Genomic DNA, 23,445 nt, shown 5'->3' with positions numbered 1-23,445 from the left:
ATACCCTCCCCAGTGTCTATCACCCAGTCACCTCATCCCTCCCACCCCACCTCCCACTCCAGCAACCCTCAGTTTGTTTCCTGAGATTAAGAATTCCTCATATCAGTGAGGTCATATGATACATGTCTTTCTCTGTTTGACTTATTTCGCTCAGCATAACACCCTCCAGTTCCATCCACGTCATTGCAAATGGCAAGATCTCATTCCTTTTGATGGCTGCATACTATTCCATTGTATATATATACCACATCTTCTTTATCCATTCATCTGTCAATGGACATCTTGGCTCTTTCCAGAGTTTGGCTATTGTGGACATTGCTGCTATAAACATCGGGGTGCACATACCCCTTCGGATCACTTCATTTGTATCTTTGGGGTAAATACCCAGTAGTGCAATTGCTGGGTCATAGGGCAGCTCTATTTTCAACTTTTTGAGGTAAAGCTCTTACCTTGTATACACTTTGGATATCTTCAATGCCAATGCTGCTCACATGACAGCCCATAAAGCCCAAAAGAAATTAAATACTGATTCAGAAGCTTTTGTTGGGTTTTTGAGAGCCAAAAACCATTGCAAGATCTGATTCCTCCTCCCTAATACCCACTTTCTACTCCCTTACAGATGATATTGTCCCAATTATGAATGCACACCTTACTACTCGTGATGCCCTCACTTTTTTTTCTATTCTATTTCTCTTTTTTTGAATGTTGGTCTCTACTTACTGTGAATTGCGACCCACAATTTAATTAAAAACTTCTGTGATGATAATTTATATATAAAGAATATATAGCTATGTTATAAAACCATTTCTTAAAAATTAACCGGAACAGTCGCCACAATGGCCAAAATTAAGAAATGGCAAAAGCAAGTGTTGGAGAGGATGAGGTGCCACTCATATAATCACTGATGGGAATGTGAAATGGTAGAACCACTTTGCAAAAACATTTTGGCAGATTCTTATGATCTTGAATATACACTTACAAATATAATCCATAAATCACCTCCTAAGTATTTACGCAAGATAAATAAAAACATATTTCCACACAATAACTTGCCCACAGATGTTCACATAAGCTTCGTTAGCCAATAAATCAACAACCCAAATGTCCATCAAAGGTGAACGCATAAGCAAACTGCAATGTATCCATATAGTGGAACATTACAGAGCAATATAAACAGAATGAACTGTTGATATGCACAGCATGAATGGATCTCAAAACACTAAGCTGAGTGACAGAAGCTAAACTAAAAAACACATGGTATATGACTCAATTTATAAGAACTCTAGAAAAGACAAGTATTAGAATCTAGATTGAGAGAAAGCATTTCGGTAGTTGCCTGAAGATACAGGTGGTGGGGATTGACTGGAAGAGGCAAAGGGAATGTCTGGGGTGATAAGAAAGTTCTGTATTTTGATTGTGGTAATAGTTACATGGGTGCATAAATTTGGGGGGAGAAGACAGTGAATTTAAAATAGGAACATTTTATCACATGCAAATTATTTGTAAGAAAAAATGGATTTTTGAAAAGCCAAGAGAAACAGATCCTTTTACTAACTATAATTTTGAAATTCATTTAGGTTTAAAATGGTAGATTGCTTAAAATCTTTACGGTAACTAAGTCAAATCTCTTAAGCTTCTCATGATTCCCCAGAGGGGAGAGCCTCCCAGCCCTCCTTTGTATGGAGTTTGAAATTTCCCAGCAGTGGCCCCAGCCCTTCCCCAACGCTGCACTCTCAGCAACCACTGTCAGGATAAAGACGAGGCATACCTTTCTGAAGTGCATGGCATTATATTCCCATTATTATGAGATTAATTAAGTAGCAGACCATTTTGTTTTATGTTATTTATGAAGAAGTATAATTCAATAAATAAATGAATCATTCATAAAATGAGTGATTCATAAAATAATTGTTAAGCCTCTAAAATGGGCACAGAATGCTTCAAGGTAGTGAGAGAGAGGACCAAGCATGCGCCTGGCTGATCCAGGCAAGGAGAGACGACGTGTTATATCTGTATTAGTAGTAGTAGTAGTAGTTCCTTAAATATTACTCTGCACAAGCGTCTGCCCACATCACCTCATGCTCATACTACCAGCCCTGCCAGGTGGCTACACTGATGATTCACGCCACAGAGCACAGGGGTGAAGGGCGTGCATGCTGCATGCGGCTTCCTGCTTAGAAAATTCATTTTCTGCCTGGAGTTTCGCTAACTTCTGTAAACTTTTCGTGACTCATTTTCCTCATCTGCAAAACAAAACATAAATCAAAATGTTATAAATAACAATGCAGTGCAACATTTATAACCTCATCCTCATGATCAACCTATTCAATGACATTGTGCTGTATTACCTATTAGTCTGGCATTGTATAATATTGTAATAGAATAAGAGCAATAATGAGAATGATGAAGACAAAACCTAACACATAGGGATGCAGTAATGTTATAATCAGTAATCCCTGTTGAACGTTAGCACAGTGCCTGATGCCTGACAGTGAGCATTCAATGAATTTTGGCTGCTATTTTTACAGACATTTTACAAATGAGAAAATTGAGCACTGGAAATGTTAATTAGCACATACAAACCTAACAGCTAAGAAGAGTGCCAGAAAAAATAAAAATGCAAGTCTTTTTAGCTCTTAAGCCCATGTTTTCCCCCAATATCTTATAGAATTTCTAGTATTTACAAAAAAAAAAAAAAAAGGAAAGGAAAAAGAAAACCTTTCAAGTCTCAATACCAGCAGCACCAAAATAGATCAGAAATTCCACAGGTGGAAGAGATTATCTCTACAAGTGGTTAGGTAGTAATATTCTTATTGATGTTCTCACAGATTATTCTCTTTCCTTCCAGTTATTTCCTCTTATATTTTCTGCCAACTTGAACATCATGGATTCCCATGGCCCCTTACATGGAGGGTCTCTTTCTATGGAGGGAGTCATTTGTGATTAAGAAGTGATGCCCTAGATTTTGTTAGTTGACAGAAGTAGTATTCATTCATTCATGAGATATTTATGTTGTGTCTGACATGTGTGTCACATCATCCTAGGAGATGTGGGATATTAAAACAATGGGTAATATGATTTCTTAACTAAAACAGCTCATGTGCCAGAGTACAAACACAAGTATGTCTAGTATAGTAAGTACATAAAATACGATGCTCTGCTTTATTGAGTCATTCATCAAACAGTTACTGTGTGTCTACATGGCACTGCTATTATGCTAGGCTGTGGAGAACAGTAGACAGGATTGCTCCTGTAGAGAAATCCCATAAGTGAGTCAGACACGTGAACAAGGGACTGGAGTTAGTGTGGCAGAGGAAGTATGTATGCAGGATACATGCCTACATTAAGCAGGAGATGGAGAGGACCTGCCCGGGTCTGCAGAAGTACACAGAATTGCATCTGCCATGCCAAAAATGGATTTTTTCTTCAAGTCTCTCAAGAACCATTAGAAGATACATGTAGGACCTGTGATATTTACACTGCATATTATAGAAAGAACATCCTGAAGGCAGTGTATTTGGTGGGTTAGAGGAAAAAAACAGGAGGTGGAAATATTGAAGCAGCTTCTGAAATAATCTGATACAGAAATAACAAGGGTGGGACCCACAGTGGTGGAAATGGGGATGGAGACAAAAGAGGTGGAAAGACGTTTTTCAGAAAGCCCACCACTTGGGAAGTGCATGTGTGGGAGAACACAGAGGCAAAAGTTGAGGATGAAAGCACAAGGATGATACAAAGACCGGACACGTGTTCACAGGAAGACTGGATTGGAAAAGGAGAATTTGGTTTGGATATGCATATTGGTGTCTGTGGTATCTGTAAGAAATCAAAGTGAAATGTTTGGTAGGCAGTGGGATCTGCAGTTGGGAGGGTGCTCAGGTGGGCACGCTTCTTTGGTAGCTACCAGCATGAAGCTGGTCGAGCAGTGGAAGAGACGAACCCAACCAAGGAAAATACAGACCGTAAAAAGAGAAGCAGCAGGTGACACTGTGGGGATTATCACTATTTAAGAAACTGGGAGAAACAATGTGCAGGAAACTAAGACCAGTCAGAAAAATTAAGACTAAAAATGGTTTATTACAAAATCCAAAGGAGATTGCAAAAACCAACAAGAGTTCAAGGAAAGAAGTGGTGAGATGATCAAGTATTAGATCAAGCTCAAGAATGACTAGGACTGACTCCATTATCTGAAGGACATAAAATGGAGATAACGTGTTTATTTATTGATAACCTACGTTGCACAACGCCCTTGAGAAAGAGGCAGAGGGAAAAACAGGGTGAATTCTCAAGGTGAAATTCTCAATTATATATGAGAAACCAAATCAGAGGGATTAAGTCATTTTCCCCAACATCACACAACTTGAGAGGAGCAAACCAGAGATTCAAACTAAATTTGGAGCCAATCCATTCTTCTGGGGATGCAGTCTTTACTGTATTTTTAACTTCTTTTAAAAAAAAATATTCAAACATATACTAAAGGACAAGAAAAAACACCACAAAACGATATATTCCTCCACCCTGACTTGAAATTCAAATATTTTGTCATATTCACTTAAGATACAACCCAAAGCCCCAGTCACCATTCTGCATCCTCCGTTCCCAGAGGTAACCACTGCCTGGAAATTGTATTCTCATTCATGCTCTTCCATTTTTATCGCATATGGATGTATTAACATATGACAAAAGAATATATAGTACAGCTTTGTTTAAAATATTTATGTTAAAATGGTGACATTAATTTTTTCTCTCGACGTTGTGTGTTAGACATGTAATCATTTTGAGGTCTATAGGCCTGGTTTGTTCATTAAATACCTGTATGGTATTCCATTGTATGAATGAATGAATGAATGAATGAATGAATGTTCATGCTTATTCTATGATACCTACTATAGGGAAGACACTATGCTACCTATTAGGAAGAGAGTAAAATCAAAGGAGAGAGATGTCACATTTGAAAGCCAAGTGACCTGAAGTGAATTTTACCCAGGGGTGAATTTATTGGTCAGTTGGTTCTCATTGACAATGTCCCATAGGGTTCCTAAAGGAAATAGCACATTCTGGGGACGATGAATAGACCAGAATAATTTACTTGGGTGTTAATTGGTAAAGGCCAGAGGAGATTAAATTTAAAAAGCAGTGCTAAGGCTGTGCTTTGGAGGCTTTGGGCACCAGCCTGAAGAGTTTCACCTTTTCTGTAGAGGTACTGGAGTAGCATGGGGAGTTTTTTGGTACAGGAATGACAAGACCATGCTCAGCAGAGCCAGGGTACCTTGAACTTTTTTTTTAATAAGTACTAAAAATAGAAAATATGGATGATTTCAACCTGATAAAGAGGTTATATCAGTCTTTCGGGGAGAGTCCTGGTGTGGTGAGAGAGGAAAAGAAGGGGTGAAAAAAGATGAGAAAATGGAAAACCTAGCCTGAAGGCTCATTTGTTTTTATTTGTTAACTGGTTTTCATTTCTTTTACAAAAATGTCAACATTGCTTACTAAGACACCAACTAAAATATATTTGCTTCTAAGAAGTTAGAGTTATTTGGGCTTATTAAGGAAAATTTCATTCGTGTGAGAAGTCATCTCTTCTCCAAGCAACACAGTAGATTTATAGCCCTGGCAACCTTTGAAGTAGAACTTAAGTGCTCAGTGTCTTTGTTAATCTATAACAGATCCTCAGTCTTAATGCTTAGAAGCATGAATTTCTGTGAGGGTTTTTTTCTCATTTTAATTTTTTCTTTCCTTTCAATTTCAAGATCATGCATTTTTGCTTCACCAAAAATAGAGATAGAATAGCATGATACACTTAATAAACTGCATGAGAGCAGAAATGCAGAGGTAACACATCTGCCAATTAAACTGGGACATAGTCTTACGCCAATTGATCAGAAACTGCTTTTCCAGTATTTTAAAACATGCATCTGTATTCTGCCCTGAAAATATCCTCTTTATAGTTTTAAAACCCTCATGATAATATGCAGTTATTTTTGAAATCTTAATTCACATTTCTGGTCATTTTTTTTTACAAAGCTCATTATTATCCAGATATTGTCCAACACCTTCAAATGAGCACCTATTGATATGAATTGATTCACCCATGGAACTCAAGTAAGAGTCTCCAGACCCTGGAATGTATTTTTTTCGAAAAGGAAGCTAACTGGGCTGTCCAGTATATGTGCCTTTGGACTGTTTGGTTTCTGCCTTCTACAAGATAACAGTTGGAAGTACAGCATTCCTATGACTTGCTGACTGACTGGTAGAAATTATAGCAAAAGGTCTATGGCTGAGAATATTCCATCAGTATATCCTCTGCACTGAGGTTGTGAGTGCAGTGTTACCCAGAGGCGGGAACTATTAGATCAAAGAGTTTGTCAACTCAATGTCAAGTTCAACTAAAATGCATTGATGATTATTTTTAAGAAATGTCTACATTAGACCAAATCTATCAGTCATTTTCTAAATATTTTTGGTAGACCTTTTTAAAGCAGTTTAAGCTTATAAAAAAAATTGAGCAAAAAGTACAAAGAATTGCCATATGCCTCTTAACCCTCCTTCCCCAGATTTCACTAACACCTTGCATTAGATAGTCAAGTGTATTCAAGGGTCATACATGAAGAACTCAAGATGAACACAATTCAAAGTCTTCGGGAATAAAACCGGTGAAGTGTTTTACCCAGGGCTCTGTGGTTCTAATAATGAAAGAAAAGTGTTGCCCTTCTAGCTGCTCTTCTGACAACTCTCTTGGGTCAGAGGGTCTGGATGGATATTCTTTCAAAATATAATTACAGGTTTGAGTGATTGTTAGTCACACTGGGTGAAGATCAGATGACATTAACAGTTGGCATTTAGGGAATCAAAACTGTATTTGGATATTTATCAAAATTATTAACACGGTCAGAGTCCCCTCCACCCCACCCTGTATATGTTTTCTTAATGGAATATAGATCATCTTACTGGATAGATCATTGAATGATATAAAGATGCTTAGAAGGGATGTATGAGAGCTCACGGTACATGCCTTCAAACTAATATCACGGATCACATTCCACATTTAAGACTTAAGGCAGGATAGCTATTTGAGGAACAAGACTGAGTACTGTAGGTACAGCATGATCAGCAGAATTTTAATCAGTTAGGTTGTTGTGAAGACACCTTATGAAAAGAGATGCCAATGAGAGTATTTGATTAATAGCACAGTTCATGTCCACAGAAAGAATTTGCTTTTTAAAAAAGTCATTGAGTGCTACGAGCTGAATTTGTATTCAGTTAATGTTGACATTCATTTTGAACAGTCTGTGAAATATTTTAAGAGATATTTAGTAAAGTGGATCAAAAGTAGTTTAAATAAATCCAGATGCAGGTTTTTTTTTTTTTCACTGAGAAATATATTACAAAATATATTACATTCAGCTCAGTTCTCACTAATGCCAAACAAAAGGTGGGAGTGTGTCTGCATTCCTTAAATATGGATTTGGGGAGTCGGGGAATTTCCAAGTATATAGAAACTCTAGTGCCAAAATGTAGAGATCATGAAAGAACCCAAACAGTGGTATGCACAAAACAGCCTACTGTTGTTTCCAGAGCACAAAAGCTAGCAACTATTACCCAATGTGTAGGATTTTATCACACAGAACATACTAGTCTTCCAAAATTTCAAAAGAGAGATAAAGGCGAGATAATAATTTTAATCATTAAATCCATTGTTCTTGAACCATATACCCTTAAATTTTTGTCTTCTGGTTTTAACTAGCAACAGTTACCTAACCAGTTGAGTGAGGTAATGAGATAATTCTTAGAAAAGCATCTTTTTCCTTCATAAGTATTATAAACAGGATTGTGGTTGTGTTTGTGGTAGGGGGAAAAGGAAAGTAGGAAACTTCATTTACATGTGTTTCTCAACATCTACGTTACAAATAATTGCATAATCATGGGCTTTGCAGACAAAATACATCTTTGGATCAAAGTTTTATAAATACAGTATACAAAAATACTTTCTTTAAAAGTTTTAATAGGTTTTTACACACATTAATATTCAGAATTGAAAAATTTCAATAGGATAAAAATGCTTTGGAGATGAAGATATGTAGGAGATAAGTAAATTATGCTAACTTCTATCCACATTAAAAACATTTTCTTTCATTCTAAGATACAATTTTGGAAATGGGTCTTTTTTTCACATGAGAAGCTTTAAATGCTAAGAACTTGCCATTCACTTTTGGAGTAGGGAACCTCATTTAGTAATTATGAAAATGCATCCTATGCAAATATATGTATTTTTAATTAAATGGTATCTAGCAAGATTTCAAATTTCAACATTAAAATATGTTAACATTGATAAGTAGTTTTTTAATTTTGGCAAAGCTTCTAAAGTGAAATTTTTCTAGAAATTTAAATTAAGTTTTAAGAATCTTAGAAATTATAATATTTAGTTCACCTTGAGCAAAGCATAATTAGTCTGTAATGTAAAGTTTATGTTGGCAAAAACACTTCAGGTATAACAATTGAAATTGTTATTCGGAAGGCCATATTTTTATTCACCGTGAATGTGCAAAACCAAAAAGGCTGGTGTAGCCAGATTCTAGGGAATTAATGAATGCTGTAAAACTAGGCACTAGATACCTTGTTGTTTTGTAGGACATTTTCAGAAATGCATTCCTTCATCTGTTTCTACACACAGTCCACATTTTTGAGTTTATATTTTTAAGGATGTGAAATATTACAGAACTCTTTCTTTTCCCTCACTATATGAGAAATAGGAAATGCTTTATTTTCCTACCCCTTTAGGGTGAACAATTTTGTAGACCAACTTTCACTTCAGCACAGAGACATTAGCACGTTCTCCTGCAGTTGAAGACCTCAGTATGGACCAGTCTCACTTAGGCTAGTGATTGAGATCATTCTTGACACTTTTTTCCATAAAAATAAATAGCTTAGATATTTTATCAACATTAACGACTGTAACTAAAAAACGAATACACCGGACATTGCTACCATATACACACATACACATACACCACATGTGGGAGGGGGGGTTGTACGTGTGAGGGCGTGTACAAGCATATTTAGATGTGCATATATAACAAAAATATATGCATGTAGAGAACTGAAGTATAGTTGCAGAAAGCAATCTTTATCACATGCATTCTGGTAATATTTTATTTTATTACATGTCATTCTTTGACTTTAAAATGCATTTCCCAACCCTTATAATGGATTTCATGATCCACTGATGGATTACAATTAACAACTGGAAGAACACTGGCTTAGGTAATAGCGGTATAAATCTCATATTGGCAAAATGATCATGCCCTTCTACTGCAGCCACCATAGCCCTGTACCCTCCTGATACCAACATGGGTGTGTGTCACTTAAATCATGTGTATGTCAACCTTGAGGCAACACAGGCAAAACTTACTTACCTTCATTTATGGAAGAGTGGTCTGAGTTTCATTCAGCTAGGATTTATTGCATTACGATTATATAACTAAACATAACATCTTATTTGATGGAAGGGACTAAAGCTTTGGATAGCAGGTAAATGAAAAAAAAGCAATGATACTGTTTTGGAGAATTGATAAGTACTGCCTGAATTTTTTGTGAAACAATGTACATTTATGATTAACCAATAAAACAGTAATGACCAAAATACGTGGTAAGTAAAGACTTGCTCTTAGGAATACATAAAATTATTAGGAAGGTATAATGTTCCCCAATGCATAAAGCTAACTGGAAAAGCAAGGTCTAGAAGAGCATGTAAGGGAGGCTATCTTCTGGATAACAGAATGGGAAAAATATATACATACATACATATTTTCTTTATTTACAAAAAGAAACACTGAAAACACAAACCAAACACTGCAAAAAGGATCAGCATGCTGAGGACATGGATCAGAATTAACTCCTCTGAATATATATTTTCTCGTAATTTTAGCTGAAATCACATAAATTTTCAAAAAATAAAATTATAAAGAGAAAGGCATATGGTATATGCAGGGTAAGGCAAATGTTTTATTATTATACATACACATATATAATATGTACTTAAGCAAATGTCAAGATTGTTGGGAACAAAAATTTTAGTGGAAGTTATTAGTATGAAGTCAAGAAGTAAATTTAAAACCAGTAATGTTAAATTATATTTGGAAATAGCACTATGACTGGTTTTTTCCCCTAAAACTATGTATAGGTATCTCTTACTTAAGAATCAATCACCTATTTCGAAAAATATACATTGCAAACAAATTTTTACTGTCTTAAATGGGAAGAATTAAACTAATTTCCTACAAAGATCTTAAAGATAATACCTCTAGAAAAGTAACATACTATCTTGATAGGGTCTAAAATGCTCAAACACTGTTTCCTTGATCATCCAACAATTATTATGGTTATTGACACATGGCTACTTGTTATTACTTGCATGCTGAGTGAGAAATTATTAGCTTATGATATGGGACAGCAAATAACACACAGCATTCAAAAACTTGTTAAAAATGAAAAATAAATTCAAGAAAACTTTCCATAATAGATGGTCTTCATCAGGCTGGAGACATGACCCTCGAAGAACGTTACAAGGGAGGAAGGGTAAGGGTAAGACAGTCATTGCCCTTCACGGTGGTGTGGAGAGGTGTAGGAGGGTGTTCTGGGCAAACTCTCCCACTGAATGGGACAAGTAGAGATTCTCTGGGTCTTGGAGCTGCTGTAGAGACTGCTGGGCAGGAGAGATTCCATAAATCCTCAGAGGTGGTTGTCAAGGAAAAAATGGTTACCAACAGTAGATGTGCTTACACTTCAGAAAGTCCTTCCTGGGGTGCTATATGAGACATCATTTCTTTTAAAGAAAGGCATATCATTGCATCATCATACAATAGGACTCTGAAACTTTTCTCAGCAACATGCAAAGCACGTGACCTGTTTGTTTATAGTCGGTGCACTTGTTAAGATGTCTATACATGATTTTATGTTCTACCAGTCTGGAATGTAACTCAACACTCTTCCCTCACATATTGTTCACGATATTGGGTGTGAAAGATACAGTTATTTCCCCTGTACCAACCTCAGTTGAAAAATAAGGTAGTGAGAGTTTTATATATATTCTGTAAAGATATTAAGAGCCCAGAATCCTTCTAATGGGTAAACGTTAACTAAAAGAGACATTCTGTGGGATATACCTGAGTTTTCTAGCTTTGTGCCCTGGAAAGGTCAAGTAGTAATGTAACCTGATGGCACTGAACAAACCTAATCCCAAATGCCATTTCCCAACAGACAGAATGAGGGCTCCTTGAAAGAATGGCTGATTCTAGGTGTGGAGGAGACAATGGACAAGATGAGCTTGTGACATCTGTTCATCCCAGAGGACAGAGAAGCTTCACAACTAAAGGGCTCATTTCATGTAGGCGCCAATATGAAGGAGTCCCAGTTAGCCAGCCATCGGACACCTGGAGCAAAGGGGCACTTGGTGTACTTGACCGAAGTCCATATGTTCAAATTTTTACTAAAACAGATAATGAGAATATAGGAGGAGGGAGGGAGGGAAAACTAGAACAACAGCAATAACAACAACAAGCATGGTCTTCAATGACCTTCTGGTGGAGTGTAGAGTGGAAATTTTGGGTTAATAGACCCTTTATAGTTATAGGTATCTCTGGTTCAGAAATAAGTCAGGAAAGGTAAATGTATAAAAATGTTTCCTGTAGAACTGTTTGAAAAGGCCACAAATTGGAAACAATTTCAGTAGTGACCAATAGGAGATTAATGTACTCATGCATTTTATGGACTGCTATGTAGCCACTAACAAGCAGAACATTTTGAAATGACCTATGAAGATATCCACAATATATTGTTTAGTGGAAGAAGGAAATTTTTGAGTAATATAAGAGGCTTATCCCCTTTTTTACACAAACTAAACCACCATGTGACTACACAAATAAATGTATTTGCCTTAACAAGATCAAAGTCTGGAGTGATAGAAGACCACATCACTAAGTGGTGACCTCTGGGATTAGAATTTGGCCGCGTATGTGGGTGAGGGGGATACTTTGAGAGGGAACTTTCACATTTCATTTCATATATTCTTATATCATTTTAAAGCTTTTTCACAAACATGCATTGGTTTTGTAATACGGAGCTAAGAAAAGCAATGATCCCTTCTGGGTACCAGTTAGACTATTAACTCGTCTGTCTCTCCCAAAGGTGCCAAGCTGCAAACAAGACTTGCCCCACAAATTACATCTGGAATAATCACCTCTGCAGATGCCTGGCTCAGCAAGATTTTATTTTTTCCTCAAATTCTGGAGATGGTAAGCAGAATGATATTTTAAAGACGAAATGCCAAGCATCTCTGTTTTGATTAACAAATATTTTAATATTAAGATCACATGTACAATATTCAGATTATCATTCTCTGGAATAAGTGACTACCAAACAGGACCTTTTCTACTTGACATTGGTATTGTTTTGAACTTCCTGGTAAAGGAACATACCCATGTTTGTGCATGACCCTTTAATGAAAAACATAAAGAGACACTTTTAAATGATTTTAATGGTTTCACACCATACCCAGAACTAAGGAAGGTATAGTAACAATGTCTGACTGTGTGTGTCTAGACTCTGCAGATGGATTCCATGACATCTGTGGACCCAACAAGGAGCTCGATGAAGAAACGTGTCAGTGTGTCTGCAAAGGGGGGCTCCGGCCTTCCAGCTGTGGGCCCCACAAAGAACTAGACAGAAACTCATGCCAGTGTGTCTGTAAAAACAAACTTTTACCCAACTCATGTGGGGCCAACAGAGAATTTGATGAAACCACATGCCAGTGCATATGCAAAAGAACCTGCCCAAGAAATCAACCCCTAAACCCTGGAAAATGTGCCTGTGAATGTACAGAAAATTCACAGAAATGTCTCTTAAAAGGAAAGAAATTTCAACATCAAACATGCAGGTAAGAAATCTTCGTGAAGTGTATTCCTTTCTCTTAACTGGGGATTGTTTCCTTAACCAAAATGGCAGTGGCTTTTTAGAATGAGACCAGTCAGTTCTGGAAGACGAATTCTGTTACTTTCTAACCGATGCTAAGCTTTCCTTGAGACTGTGTTTACTCCTGAAAAAAGCAAGATAAGAGCCCTGGGAAGCAAAACCAGATCCAACCTCAGAATGCACTCCTACTGCTCATCCCCGAGGCTGAGTCTGAGGCAGTGATCCTTCAACATGGGCTGGGAGACAGATGCACAGGACAGTCATGTGAGGAGGATTTCCAGAACATCCAAACATGGCAGACCTGGCCCCACCAAAAATTATGATGCCATCATAATGTAGGACAACTGTTCCAAGTGCAGAAAATTTTCTGCAAAATTTACAAAGGATAGCATAGTAACACTAAATGTAGAATTATATCTAGAAAAATATTTAAGTATTTCCTGGAATTAGAGAGATAAATTATATTGTTAAAGATTACTCAACACTCATTCCTTAAACGTTGATTCTGCCCCCTTCTTCACCAAGAAGAACAAAATGAGACTATTGGACTCAAACTCTTCCAGCGTTAATCCCGGAACTACGTCCTCTTTAATCTGATGGTAAGGTGGTCTATTTTAGCCAGCTCTGTGCTTTTGGCATTTCCTTCAACACGGCTCCACCAGACATAGGCCTTCTCTCTCCCATACGTTTGACGTCTTCGACTACTTTTCTTTCCCCTCAATTAATGAGAGTTCCCAAACTTCTATTTTATTAGCATCTTACCATGATGCTGAGCACACTTTAGCAATGAAGCTACGTCCTCTTCAAGGTTTCTCCAAGACCTAGGCATTTAGCACTTGAGTTCACCTCTTTCATCTCTCATTTATTCAACCAACTGTAACCCAGGTTGGTTGAACTCTCTGTAACCCGAGAGTGCCATGTTAAAGTGCTATTCAAGGTCTCAGCAGACTCCACAGCCAAAGCCAGTGGACAAGTTGGTCTTCGTGTAACGTGTCTTTTCTGTACCTTTTCTTGAACTCCCCTCTTTGCTTTGGCTGACATAACAACGTAACATTTTCCTTCCCTGGCTGCTCTTTTGGTTTTCAGACCATCTGCGTTTCATCACCTCCACTGGGTCCTCTTCTTCCAAACTCAGTCTTTAGAGATGGTGATCATGCCCATGCAAAAGATGATCACTCACATGACTTAAGACTTAAATTTCATTTATTTACAGTTTCGTATCTGCATTAATGTTCATTAACTTTCCCCAGCAAATAAAATGTCCATCTTTTAATCCTCACAAGTTTTGTGCTCCCATTTTAATTCCTATTTCTGATGACCCATCCACACTAACATTTTAGCTGCTGCATAAGGGAACTTCAGTGAATCTAGGTACCTCATGGATGACATTTTTTCTTCCATTATTGCTTTAGAGTACCTTACAGGGATCCTTTTGTTTCCTTTTTAGAATATTTTGAGCAATCACTATATTCCAATTTTATTTGCATATCCCTACTCTACCAGAAGGATATTTCAAAAATGCAGAATACTATATAGATACTAAATCTTATTGAAGATTATGAAACCATTTTGTATATTGAACCCTTCTGAGTGAACATAGTGTATTTGGAAAGCCTGATTTTATGTTTACATAAGACTAACCAGCCATCATATTTTTTCTACAGAATTCTTATATTAACTTAAGAGAAAAGAGTTCTATCTTCTATTTATTGAAACTCTTCCTGTGTTCATTTTTCTAAGGATATACTTCCAGGTTTACATATATATTGAAGCAAAAAAAAGATAATATTTTGAAAATATGTACACTCATTTTCTCTTAATATTTATTCCAAAAGAGGGGGCAGAGTATGTATTTTTTGTCCATTGCCTTTGAAAATCAGAAACTTTCATTGATTATTGAGAATTGCATCTTTTTATTTTTATTTTATTTTTATTTTTTTTATTATGTTATGTTAATCACCATACATTACATCATTAGTTTTTGATGTAGTGTTCCATGATTCATTGTTTGCGTATAATTGCATCTTTTTAGTAAAGGAATACCAGAAGTCTTATAATAATGCATCTGTACTTAGAAGTAAAAAAAAAAAATAGTAACATTTTAACTAGATACTCTTTTTTTTCTGCTAGAGCACAAGAAATGAAACTTCAGACTCACATTTGCAGTTTCTCTGTAGTGTGCTTTTGATTTCCCTGCCAGGTCATCTTGCATTATTCCCTGGACATACACCCCTTTCTCGCACTGGACTTTCTCACACTCCCACAGCTTCTTCAAAGGTAGCTCCCATTTGCTGGAGCAACAGGGCTGTTTGATCATCTGTCCTTTCACCACTGCTGGAAACTGGAAGTCTAGGACAGGAAGAGAGGGGTGCCCATAGCAAGCACCTGTCCCTCGCCCCTTCCCCCCCCCCCAGGCCACCTTCTTGTCACTTGGAGCCCAGGTGGAGAGGAAGAGAGGGCCACCATGGCTCAGCCGGCTGTCTGCCCAGCAGAGAGACGGAGTGAGGGTGGGTCTCCCCACTGAGGACCACAGTCCTGCCAACATGACTTCATTTAATCACTTCCAAGTCGGGCTTCCATACAAGTCCCAGACTCTTGTGAACTCTGCCATACTTCTATGCTCACACCCCATCAGCAAGACCTTACACACTCACTTCCACAGTTTCTGTTGTACGTTTCTTTCCTCCACGAAGCGGAGAGCCCTTCAAAAGAACCAACGCTCATATCTTCTCACTCTCCCATCTGTTCTATCAGCAAGACTGCTTTTAGGCTTTTCCATTCCTCCTAAATTTTGTAGTTTTCAGCACAAATTTCAGTAAGACATAAACCTAAGAATAATTTTATGATAAAATGAGTAACTTTGTTCTCGTTTTAAATTTAGAAAAACAACTGTGTTTGTAGCATACTGAATTCATTGCTTTGGCCTTTAACAAAAATGTGTTCCTCTTTGTTTTCCTAGTTGTTACAGAAGACCGTGTACAAATCGACCGAAGCATTGTGACCAAGGACTTATATTTAGTGAAGAAGTATGTCGTTGTGTCCCTTCATACTGGAAAAGACCGCATATGAACTAAGACTGTACTATTTTCCAGTTTGTCAGTTTTCTATCTTGGAAAACTGTGTTGCCACATTAGAACTGTCTGTGAACAGAGAGACCTTTGTGGGACCATGGAGAGCAAGACAGAAGTCAGCGTTTGCTGACCTGTGTGGATAACTTTACAGAAATGGACTGGAGCTCGTCTGCAAAAGACCTCTTTTAATGACTGGTTTTTCTGCCAATGACCAGACAGCTGAGGTTTTTCTCTTGTGATTAAAAAAAAAAATAATGACTATATAATTTATTTCCACTAAAAATATTGTTTCTGCATTCATTTTTATAGCAATAACAATTGGTAAAGCTCACTGTGATCAATATTTTTATATCATGCAAAATATGTTTAAAATAAAATGAAAATTGTATTATAAACTGGTTAAGTTCAGTCCATTACTATCTTCCACTATAAGCAAAACTTGATGATATGAAAACATTCATCTCCACCTGCCCTTCCTCCTTTCCTCCAACCAGCTGTCAGATTTTGACTATTATGAAAAAGTGTGATCCTAGAGGAGAAAGTTCCAGAGGGACAACAGTCGCTATTACATTTTATTGAAATTCATCTCTTAATATATGTAATGATTATAAATGCGTTAGCACATGACACTTTTGAATTTATAACCAAGGGAATCAATATGGAACATAGCTTATAAATTCATCTGCTTAGCATGTCCATGTGAAATTATTCAGTGCACCGGGATCATTCAGACTCTTCACTTGATTTCATATCTCTCAGTATGTATTAAAATGGCTTTAAAATATTTTACTCAAAAAGAATCTTGCCCAGATATTTAACTCCTTCTGACCAGCTAAAATACTTTTTGTGAGCTGAAATGTTCCTATCTGGCATGTATAAAATAAACTGGAAATCATGTTTAATTGCTCTTCTGTGTTAAAAAGGAAACATTTCAGTAACAATTGAAGTGCTTCTCTCATGTTTAAAGGGGCATCAAGCTAAGATACTTTCCTCTGGGAACAAATGTTTTGCCTACGTAAATACAACCATATGAGTGGTTTGCTTCTTGACAGGATTATTTGCTAGTATGTTATAGGTACTGGCAAAGAATAATACATAACCACTAGCAAGACATACAAAGACACAGCTACAACAATACACAAAAACAGGGAGTCCTGAAAGGAGAAGAAAAGTCTAGAGAGCTATAAAAAGATGAGCTTCTTAAAGCTTGCAAATTTAACAAAAACATTTTTTACATGGTATAGGCGACTACTCAAAATATTAGTATCTGTGTTTTACCATAAGATAGTTTTCTTTAAAAATATTTAAAAAGACTGGTGCCTTACACATGCCCTGAGTGTTTTCAGTATTGCCTTTTAAAATAATGTTACACGTAATGTTTAGAGAAGTGCAGTTTTGTGCTCTGCACAACTTAAGCATCCAGTTTATAAAGTCAGGTTTTTCATGTTTGGGGAAAAAAATGATCTTCTGAAATTCTCTCCTTGGGGCGCCTGGGTGGCTCAGTTGGTTAAGCAACTGCCTCCGGCTCAGGTCATGATCCTGGAGTCCCGCATCGGGCTCCCTGCTCAGCGGGGGGTCTGCTTCTCCCTCTGACCCTCTTCCCTCTCGTGCTCTCTGTCTCTCATTCTCTCTCTCTCAAATAAATAAAATCTTTAAAAAAAAATTCTCTCCTTATAGATTTATGGACCATCTTCCTATTTTTTAGTGAGAATGGCTGAAGCCTTTAGGCAGAAAATATATGCATTGTACATCCTATGTTCAAGCCACGGTCTAGGTCATTTTCAAACGTGAGCACAGTAGAAAACAATAATAATAGTAATAATACAAAAGAAAAAGATAACTAAATTTGACCAAGGCTATAGCGTTATCAATATTTCTTTATAAGAACTAAGTGAGGGATGATTACCAAAGGAAAAATGGAATCAACATAAATAACATCTTTCCACCTGATGGGAAGGCATAGTCCCTAGGGCATAAACTGGTCACCATCTATGAAATTCAGCTGAGATTCAACACAATCACTTTTCATCACATCTGAGCCAAGAATGTAAGCAAACAAACGTATGTAATTTGTTATAGCAATCTGGTTAATCGTTTTTAGTTTTGATACTTTGGAAATATATTGATTTCTTAGCAAATTTAGGAAAAAAATGTATTTGAAGTTTCAAATCAGGCCCCTGAGGCCATGTAAAGCATATGAGAACCTGATACAATGACTACTATCAGCTCTAAAAAATCTAAAGTATGTGTTGACAATTAGTTTCTCAGAATATATGGGTGAGCCAAAAAAAAATCACTAGACCAAAAATTAAAGCATGAATCATGCCAGAAAAATAGCGCTTAATTTGTCCGTGGAGATATAATAATTTTGGCCAAAATCAAAAGTAACATGAACAAAAACAATATATTGCCAGACATACTTGCAAACAATTTTATGTGGGCCATAAAAAAATCTCACTTCACTAAATTATAATAATTGAGATTTTGTGGTGCCAGTTTAGGCTAGAGATAAGGCTAAATAATTACTTAGAATGTTAGCAAGCATGACTCAGCAAAAAGCTAAAAAAAAATACAGTGAGAATGTAAACTCTCCGTGAGTCTCAAGATACCAACCCAGCCAAATCTCAAGGATAAAGATGCGAAAACACTGGACGCTTGCAGGGACAGTTAGTACATATATGGAAATCTTAAAAGTTTTTACACAGAATTTTAGGTCTAGAAACCAAATACTGTCCATTCAGTTTAAAAAACTAATGGGAAAGGGCGCCTGGCAGGCTCAGTTGGTAGAGCATGTGACTCCTGAACTTGGTGCTCTAAGTCTGAGCCACATGGTGGCTATAGAGATTACTTACAAACAAAAAATTTTTTAAAAAAGCAGTTGTATAACTTTTAGCTTCCAGATTTTGTTTTGTTTTGTTTTGGAAGGGGGTTTTAATTTGCTAACGGCTTAAGTGAAATAGATTCCATTATTAGACTTTGTAAAAATAACCTTTGTCCTCTTACAACTCATCCCAGAAGTCTGAGTGGTGACCATAAGCAGCATTCACTGGCCTGACTAGAATGCACTTCTCTAAGGCAAGGAGAAAGGGTCACATGTTTCCTCTCACCTGTTTCCCAGGTCCCTGCTCCACTCACAGTGGGAGAGAAGAAGCAGACACAGCAGGTCAGAGAGCTCATACAATCTTCTTTAGCACGTTGCCAAAGCCCATGAAAGTCCTTACTTGGGACAGTTCACAAATGAGGAGGTGCTGGGCAGAGAGCTGAGTAAGGGTCTCTTGCCCTCACCTCACCTTTGTTACCACACTTTCCCCCCAGATCTGAGCTTTCTCTGGCAGACTTTTCAAAGGATGCTTTTTAGGGACTTTACCTTTTGAACTGCAAATGAAAAGGACATTTAAAAGAAAGTTATTTCACTCTGCTACAGTGGAAGAGCATGAACAGGTCTGATTTTTGTAGAGATGCATTCTAGAAAGTTCTGAATAAATCCAATAGTGTATCCTAAAAAGCCATAGAGTGCACCCAGAGAACAATCTAAGGAAGTCAGTGACATGTTTCATAAAGTAACTCTGACATTTTCTGTTCATGTTCGAAGTTTTAGTATATATTAAAGATATTTTTTAAGTGGGGAATAATTACCCGGTACCTTGTGGAAGTGCAAATGGGTATGATGGTTTGAAAAAAAAAAATTTTAACCCTAAGTTTCACAGGCTTTTTTTTTTTTTTCTTCTCTTTGTTCCATAGCTCCAACTCTTACTGCTCTAAAAAGTATGCTGTAACAGAAGCAGCACTGGATTGGGAATTATGTGCCAGGTTTTTAATCTGGACTTTTCCACTGTGCCCCTGAGCCAATCCCCAAAACCCTCTGAGTCTCAGCTTCCTGCCCTGTGGAAGGAGGGAGCTGAATTAAAATTGTGTATGAAGTCCCACCTCTGAAATTACAAAGTTTAATATAAACTTTACACTAAACTACATACAGAGGGGATAAAACACATACACATAGAACATTTCTAAGAACTTCAGAGAAGCCCCATTCTTGAGATTAGCAACCCCATTAAGAGGAATATATTTTTAATGTTTTTAAAAATCTTTTTTTGTTTAAGATTTTATTTTTTTGATAGAGTGAGAGAGAGAGACAGAGAGAGCACATGCACAAGCAGGGACAGAGGGAGAGGGAGAAGCAGACTCCCCGCTGAGCCAGGAGCCTGATGTGGCACTCGATCCCAGGACCCTGGGATCATGACCTGAGCCGAAGACAGACTCTTAACCAACTGAGCCACCCAGGCACCCCTAAAAATCTTTTTTCAATGTTTAGAAAGCTCTATTCTTGAAATTAGTGACCCCCTTAAGAGGAAATGTTTTTTTAAAAATGTTTCATGTATGAAATTATACATGAAAAATCCTGTCTCCCTCATACCATAATTCTTATTCTACTTCTTAAATTCTAAGTAATTTAGATAGCTCCAAACATCATTCTTCCTGATTTCTTCATATCAAAGGTGGTCACACATGGAGACTTTGGGAAGTCTCAACTGTTGGAAAAAGTAATTATCTTGAAAAAATAAAACCGAGCAACTTTCCACCAGAAAGCAAAACTTAAGACTCCCTGTGCACTGGTCACGAACCTCAATCAGATGCACATCTACCATACTTTATCCAGGCAGAGCCACTGAAGAAGAGATTGACTTCAATGTCGTTGCCATCTGGAATTCAGATGATAGAATCTGATTAGGTACTGGACCTGCACCACCAGGACATGGCATCTACATTATCTACAAGTACACAGCTCAAAATGCTCAGATGCTGCTCAAGGGCTCACCCACCAGGCTGAGTATACATCAGGCTTGATGAGACTTACCTGTCCACGCAGACAACAAAAACTGCTTTAATTTGATACATACAACTCGGAAGCACCATTCAGAACTTCTTCGAAATCCACCAAATAATGACTCATGGGTAAGAATTTGAAATAGTCTCAATCAGAAATAATTTTACAAATAAGATTTATAAATACTTTTTTAAAAAAGATTTTATTTATTTATTAGAGAGAGAGTATGAGTGTGCATGCATGCCTGTGAGAGAAAGCATGAGTGGGGATGGGGGGCTGGGCGGGAGGGCACAGTGGGAGAAGCAGACTCCCCGCTGAGCAAGGAGGCTGACACATGACATGGGGCTCGATCCGAGGACCCTGGGATCATGACCTGAGCTGAAGGCAGACACTTAACCGACTGAGCCACCCACACAGGCACCCCAGATTTATAAATACTTTTAAAAGAAAAAAATGTTTCCTGTATATTCAACACTACTTTAATGACTTTATAATAACATTTGTAGTGTGCTGTTAAAGTCATGGATTTTTTTTTTTTTTTCATTTTAAGGCAGCTACACATATTCTTCATCTTTAAAAAAAATTAATCTTCCTGGGGCGCCTGGGTGGCTCAGTCGGTTAAATGTCTGCCTTCGGCTCAGGTCATGATCTCAGGGTCCTAGGATCGAGCCCCGCATCGGGCTCCCTGCTCAGCGGGGAGTCTGCTTCTTCCTCTCCCTCTGCCCCTCCCCCCTGCTCTTGCTTTTGCTTTCTTTCTCTAAAATAAATAAAATCTTTAATAAAAAAATTAATCTTCCTTATATTCAAATTTATATATTTAAATTCAGTAGAAATTTGAGATTATCATCACACCACAAATAAAACTATGCCGCTGATATGTTCAGGTTAAAAACAATTTTCTTCAGTTCTAGTGTCATATGAATATTTTTTGCCATTGAGATTTCAGAGTCCTTCCTGCTGTGTGTGTGACAAACGTGTCTTCTAATATGCCCCATTCTTTATATTTCCTATCTCCTTTCTAAGACAGATTTTATTTTCTTTTTTTAATTTTAATTTTAATTTTTTAAATTTTTTTAAAGATTTTATTTATTTATTTGACAGAGAGAGACACAGTGAGAGAGGGAACACAAGCAGGGGGAGTGGGAGAGGGAGAAGCAGGCTCTCCGCTGAGCAGGGAGCCGGATGTGGGGCTCGATCCCAGGACCCTGGGACCATGACCTGAGCCAAAGGCAGACGCTTAACGACTGAGCCACCCAGGCGCCCCTAAGACAGATTTTATTTTCAATGCACTATTTTGTTCCCTTTATCTCCTACTTGTCTTAAACAATGACCTGTAACTCCTGATTATTCCCTTTCCTTATTCCCATCCTGATGTTTGTACTAGCACATTTTTGTCAGTTGCTGCTCACTGAAACCATGTATCACGAGCAAGAGAAAGCACACAGCGATCAGACAATCAGACGGGTGTGAATGTGTCAGATCGAATATCCCCAGCTTCCTCTGATTCTATCTGAAGGGTTGGATAGACAGATATCAAAAGTAAGAGTATCTTAAAATAGCTATTTTTGAAGCTTATGCTCCTCGTAGATACACAGTAAATAAAGGACCACAGACTAGCATTTGGAACTGCTAACAAAAGGGAGGACAAGGAAGGGAGGAAGGAAATGAAGGAAAGGTGAAAACAGAAAGGAAAAGCTGAATGGGAAGAAATCAGAGAGGGAGACAAACCATGAGAGGCTCTGGACTCTGGGAAACAACCTGAGGGTTCCAGAAGGGAGGGGGATGGGGGAATGGGGTGGCCAGATGATGGGCATTAAGGAGGGCATGTGATGTGATGAGCACTGGCTGTTATACGCAACTAATGAATTGTTGAACACTACATCAAGAACTAATGGTGTACTATATGTTGGCTAACTGAACATAATAATAAAAAAAAGCAGAAGAAAAATGAGAAACCATCAGAAAGGGAAAGAAAACAAAAAGCAGGCACACTAGAATTTTAAGGAAAATTTAAAAAAAGGAAGCGGTCTCATGACCTGTTGGGACAGTGATAGGGAATGGGGTAGGCTCCTGAAATGCGTAGGAAAAATTTCTGTAGTTGGTGAACAATAATCGCAGAGGCAAAATTACATTATCTGTTGAAGAGTTCTTGACTTGGCTTATGGTATCTCCTGAGCAAATGTGATGAACACCACAATGGTTATTTGAAAATTTCACTGGTAAAAGTCTGACGTTAACACCGCAAGATATGTGGCAAGAGATAATAACATCCATCTTGGCTCGTGTACATGTCACCCTGATGCCACATCAGTCACCTAATGGGGAGATGCTTTTGATAAGATCTTGGGGAAACAAAGAATTTCCTCATCTCTGGATTTAAAGCAGATGTTTTTTCCTGAATTTCAGATCACTTAAGAATTTCGATGTGATTTCTTTTTAAATAACAAGTTCCACGACTGGTTTGCCCTGTGTCTGAGACACTGATAAGCTCCGTTGTCCCCTCATGATTCACTGATAGGACACACACGAGAAAAGTCTTCCACAGATGGTGTGGGAACCCACATTCCCTATCAGGCTGAAGAG

General features: G+C 37.5%; 1 protein-coding gene across 1 annotated transcript in view; it reads left to right on the top strand.

Moving 5' to 3' along the window:
* The window catches only part of VEGFC (vascular endothelial growth factor C), a 90,347-nt gene extending 73,915 nt beyond the window's left edge, over nt 1-16,432 (top strand). The window contains exons 4-6 of the mRNA XM_081812884.1: nt 12,164-12,290; nt 12,598-12,931; nt 15,926-16,432. Coding sequence (XP_081669010.1) covers nt 12,164-12,290; nt 12,598-12,931; nt 15,926-16,040 — 576 coding nt within the window. The 3' untranslated portion in view covers nt 16,041-16,432. The remainder of the gene's footprint in view (nt 1-12,163; nt 12,291-12,597; nt 12,932-15,925) is intronic.
* Nucleotides 16,433-23,445: the final 7,013 nt, after the last annotated feature.

Source organism: Leptonychotes weddellii, chromosome 2 (genome assembly GCF_054177405.1).
Source record: "Leptonychotes weddellii isolate Sample4059 chromosome 2, ASM5417740v2, whole genome shotgun sequence".
NCBI lineage: Eukaryota > Metazoa > Chordata > Mammalia > Carnivora > Phocidae > Leptonychotes > Leptonychotes weddellii.
The sequence above is the reverse complement of the archived record's forward strand: the minus strand, read 5'-3'. Positions and strand labels throughout refer to the sequence as shown.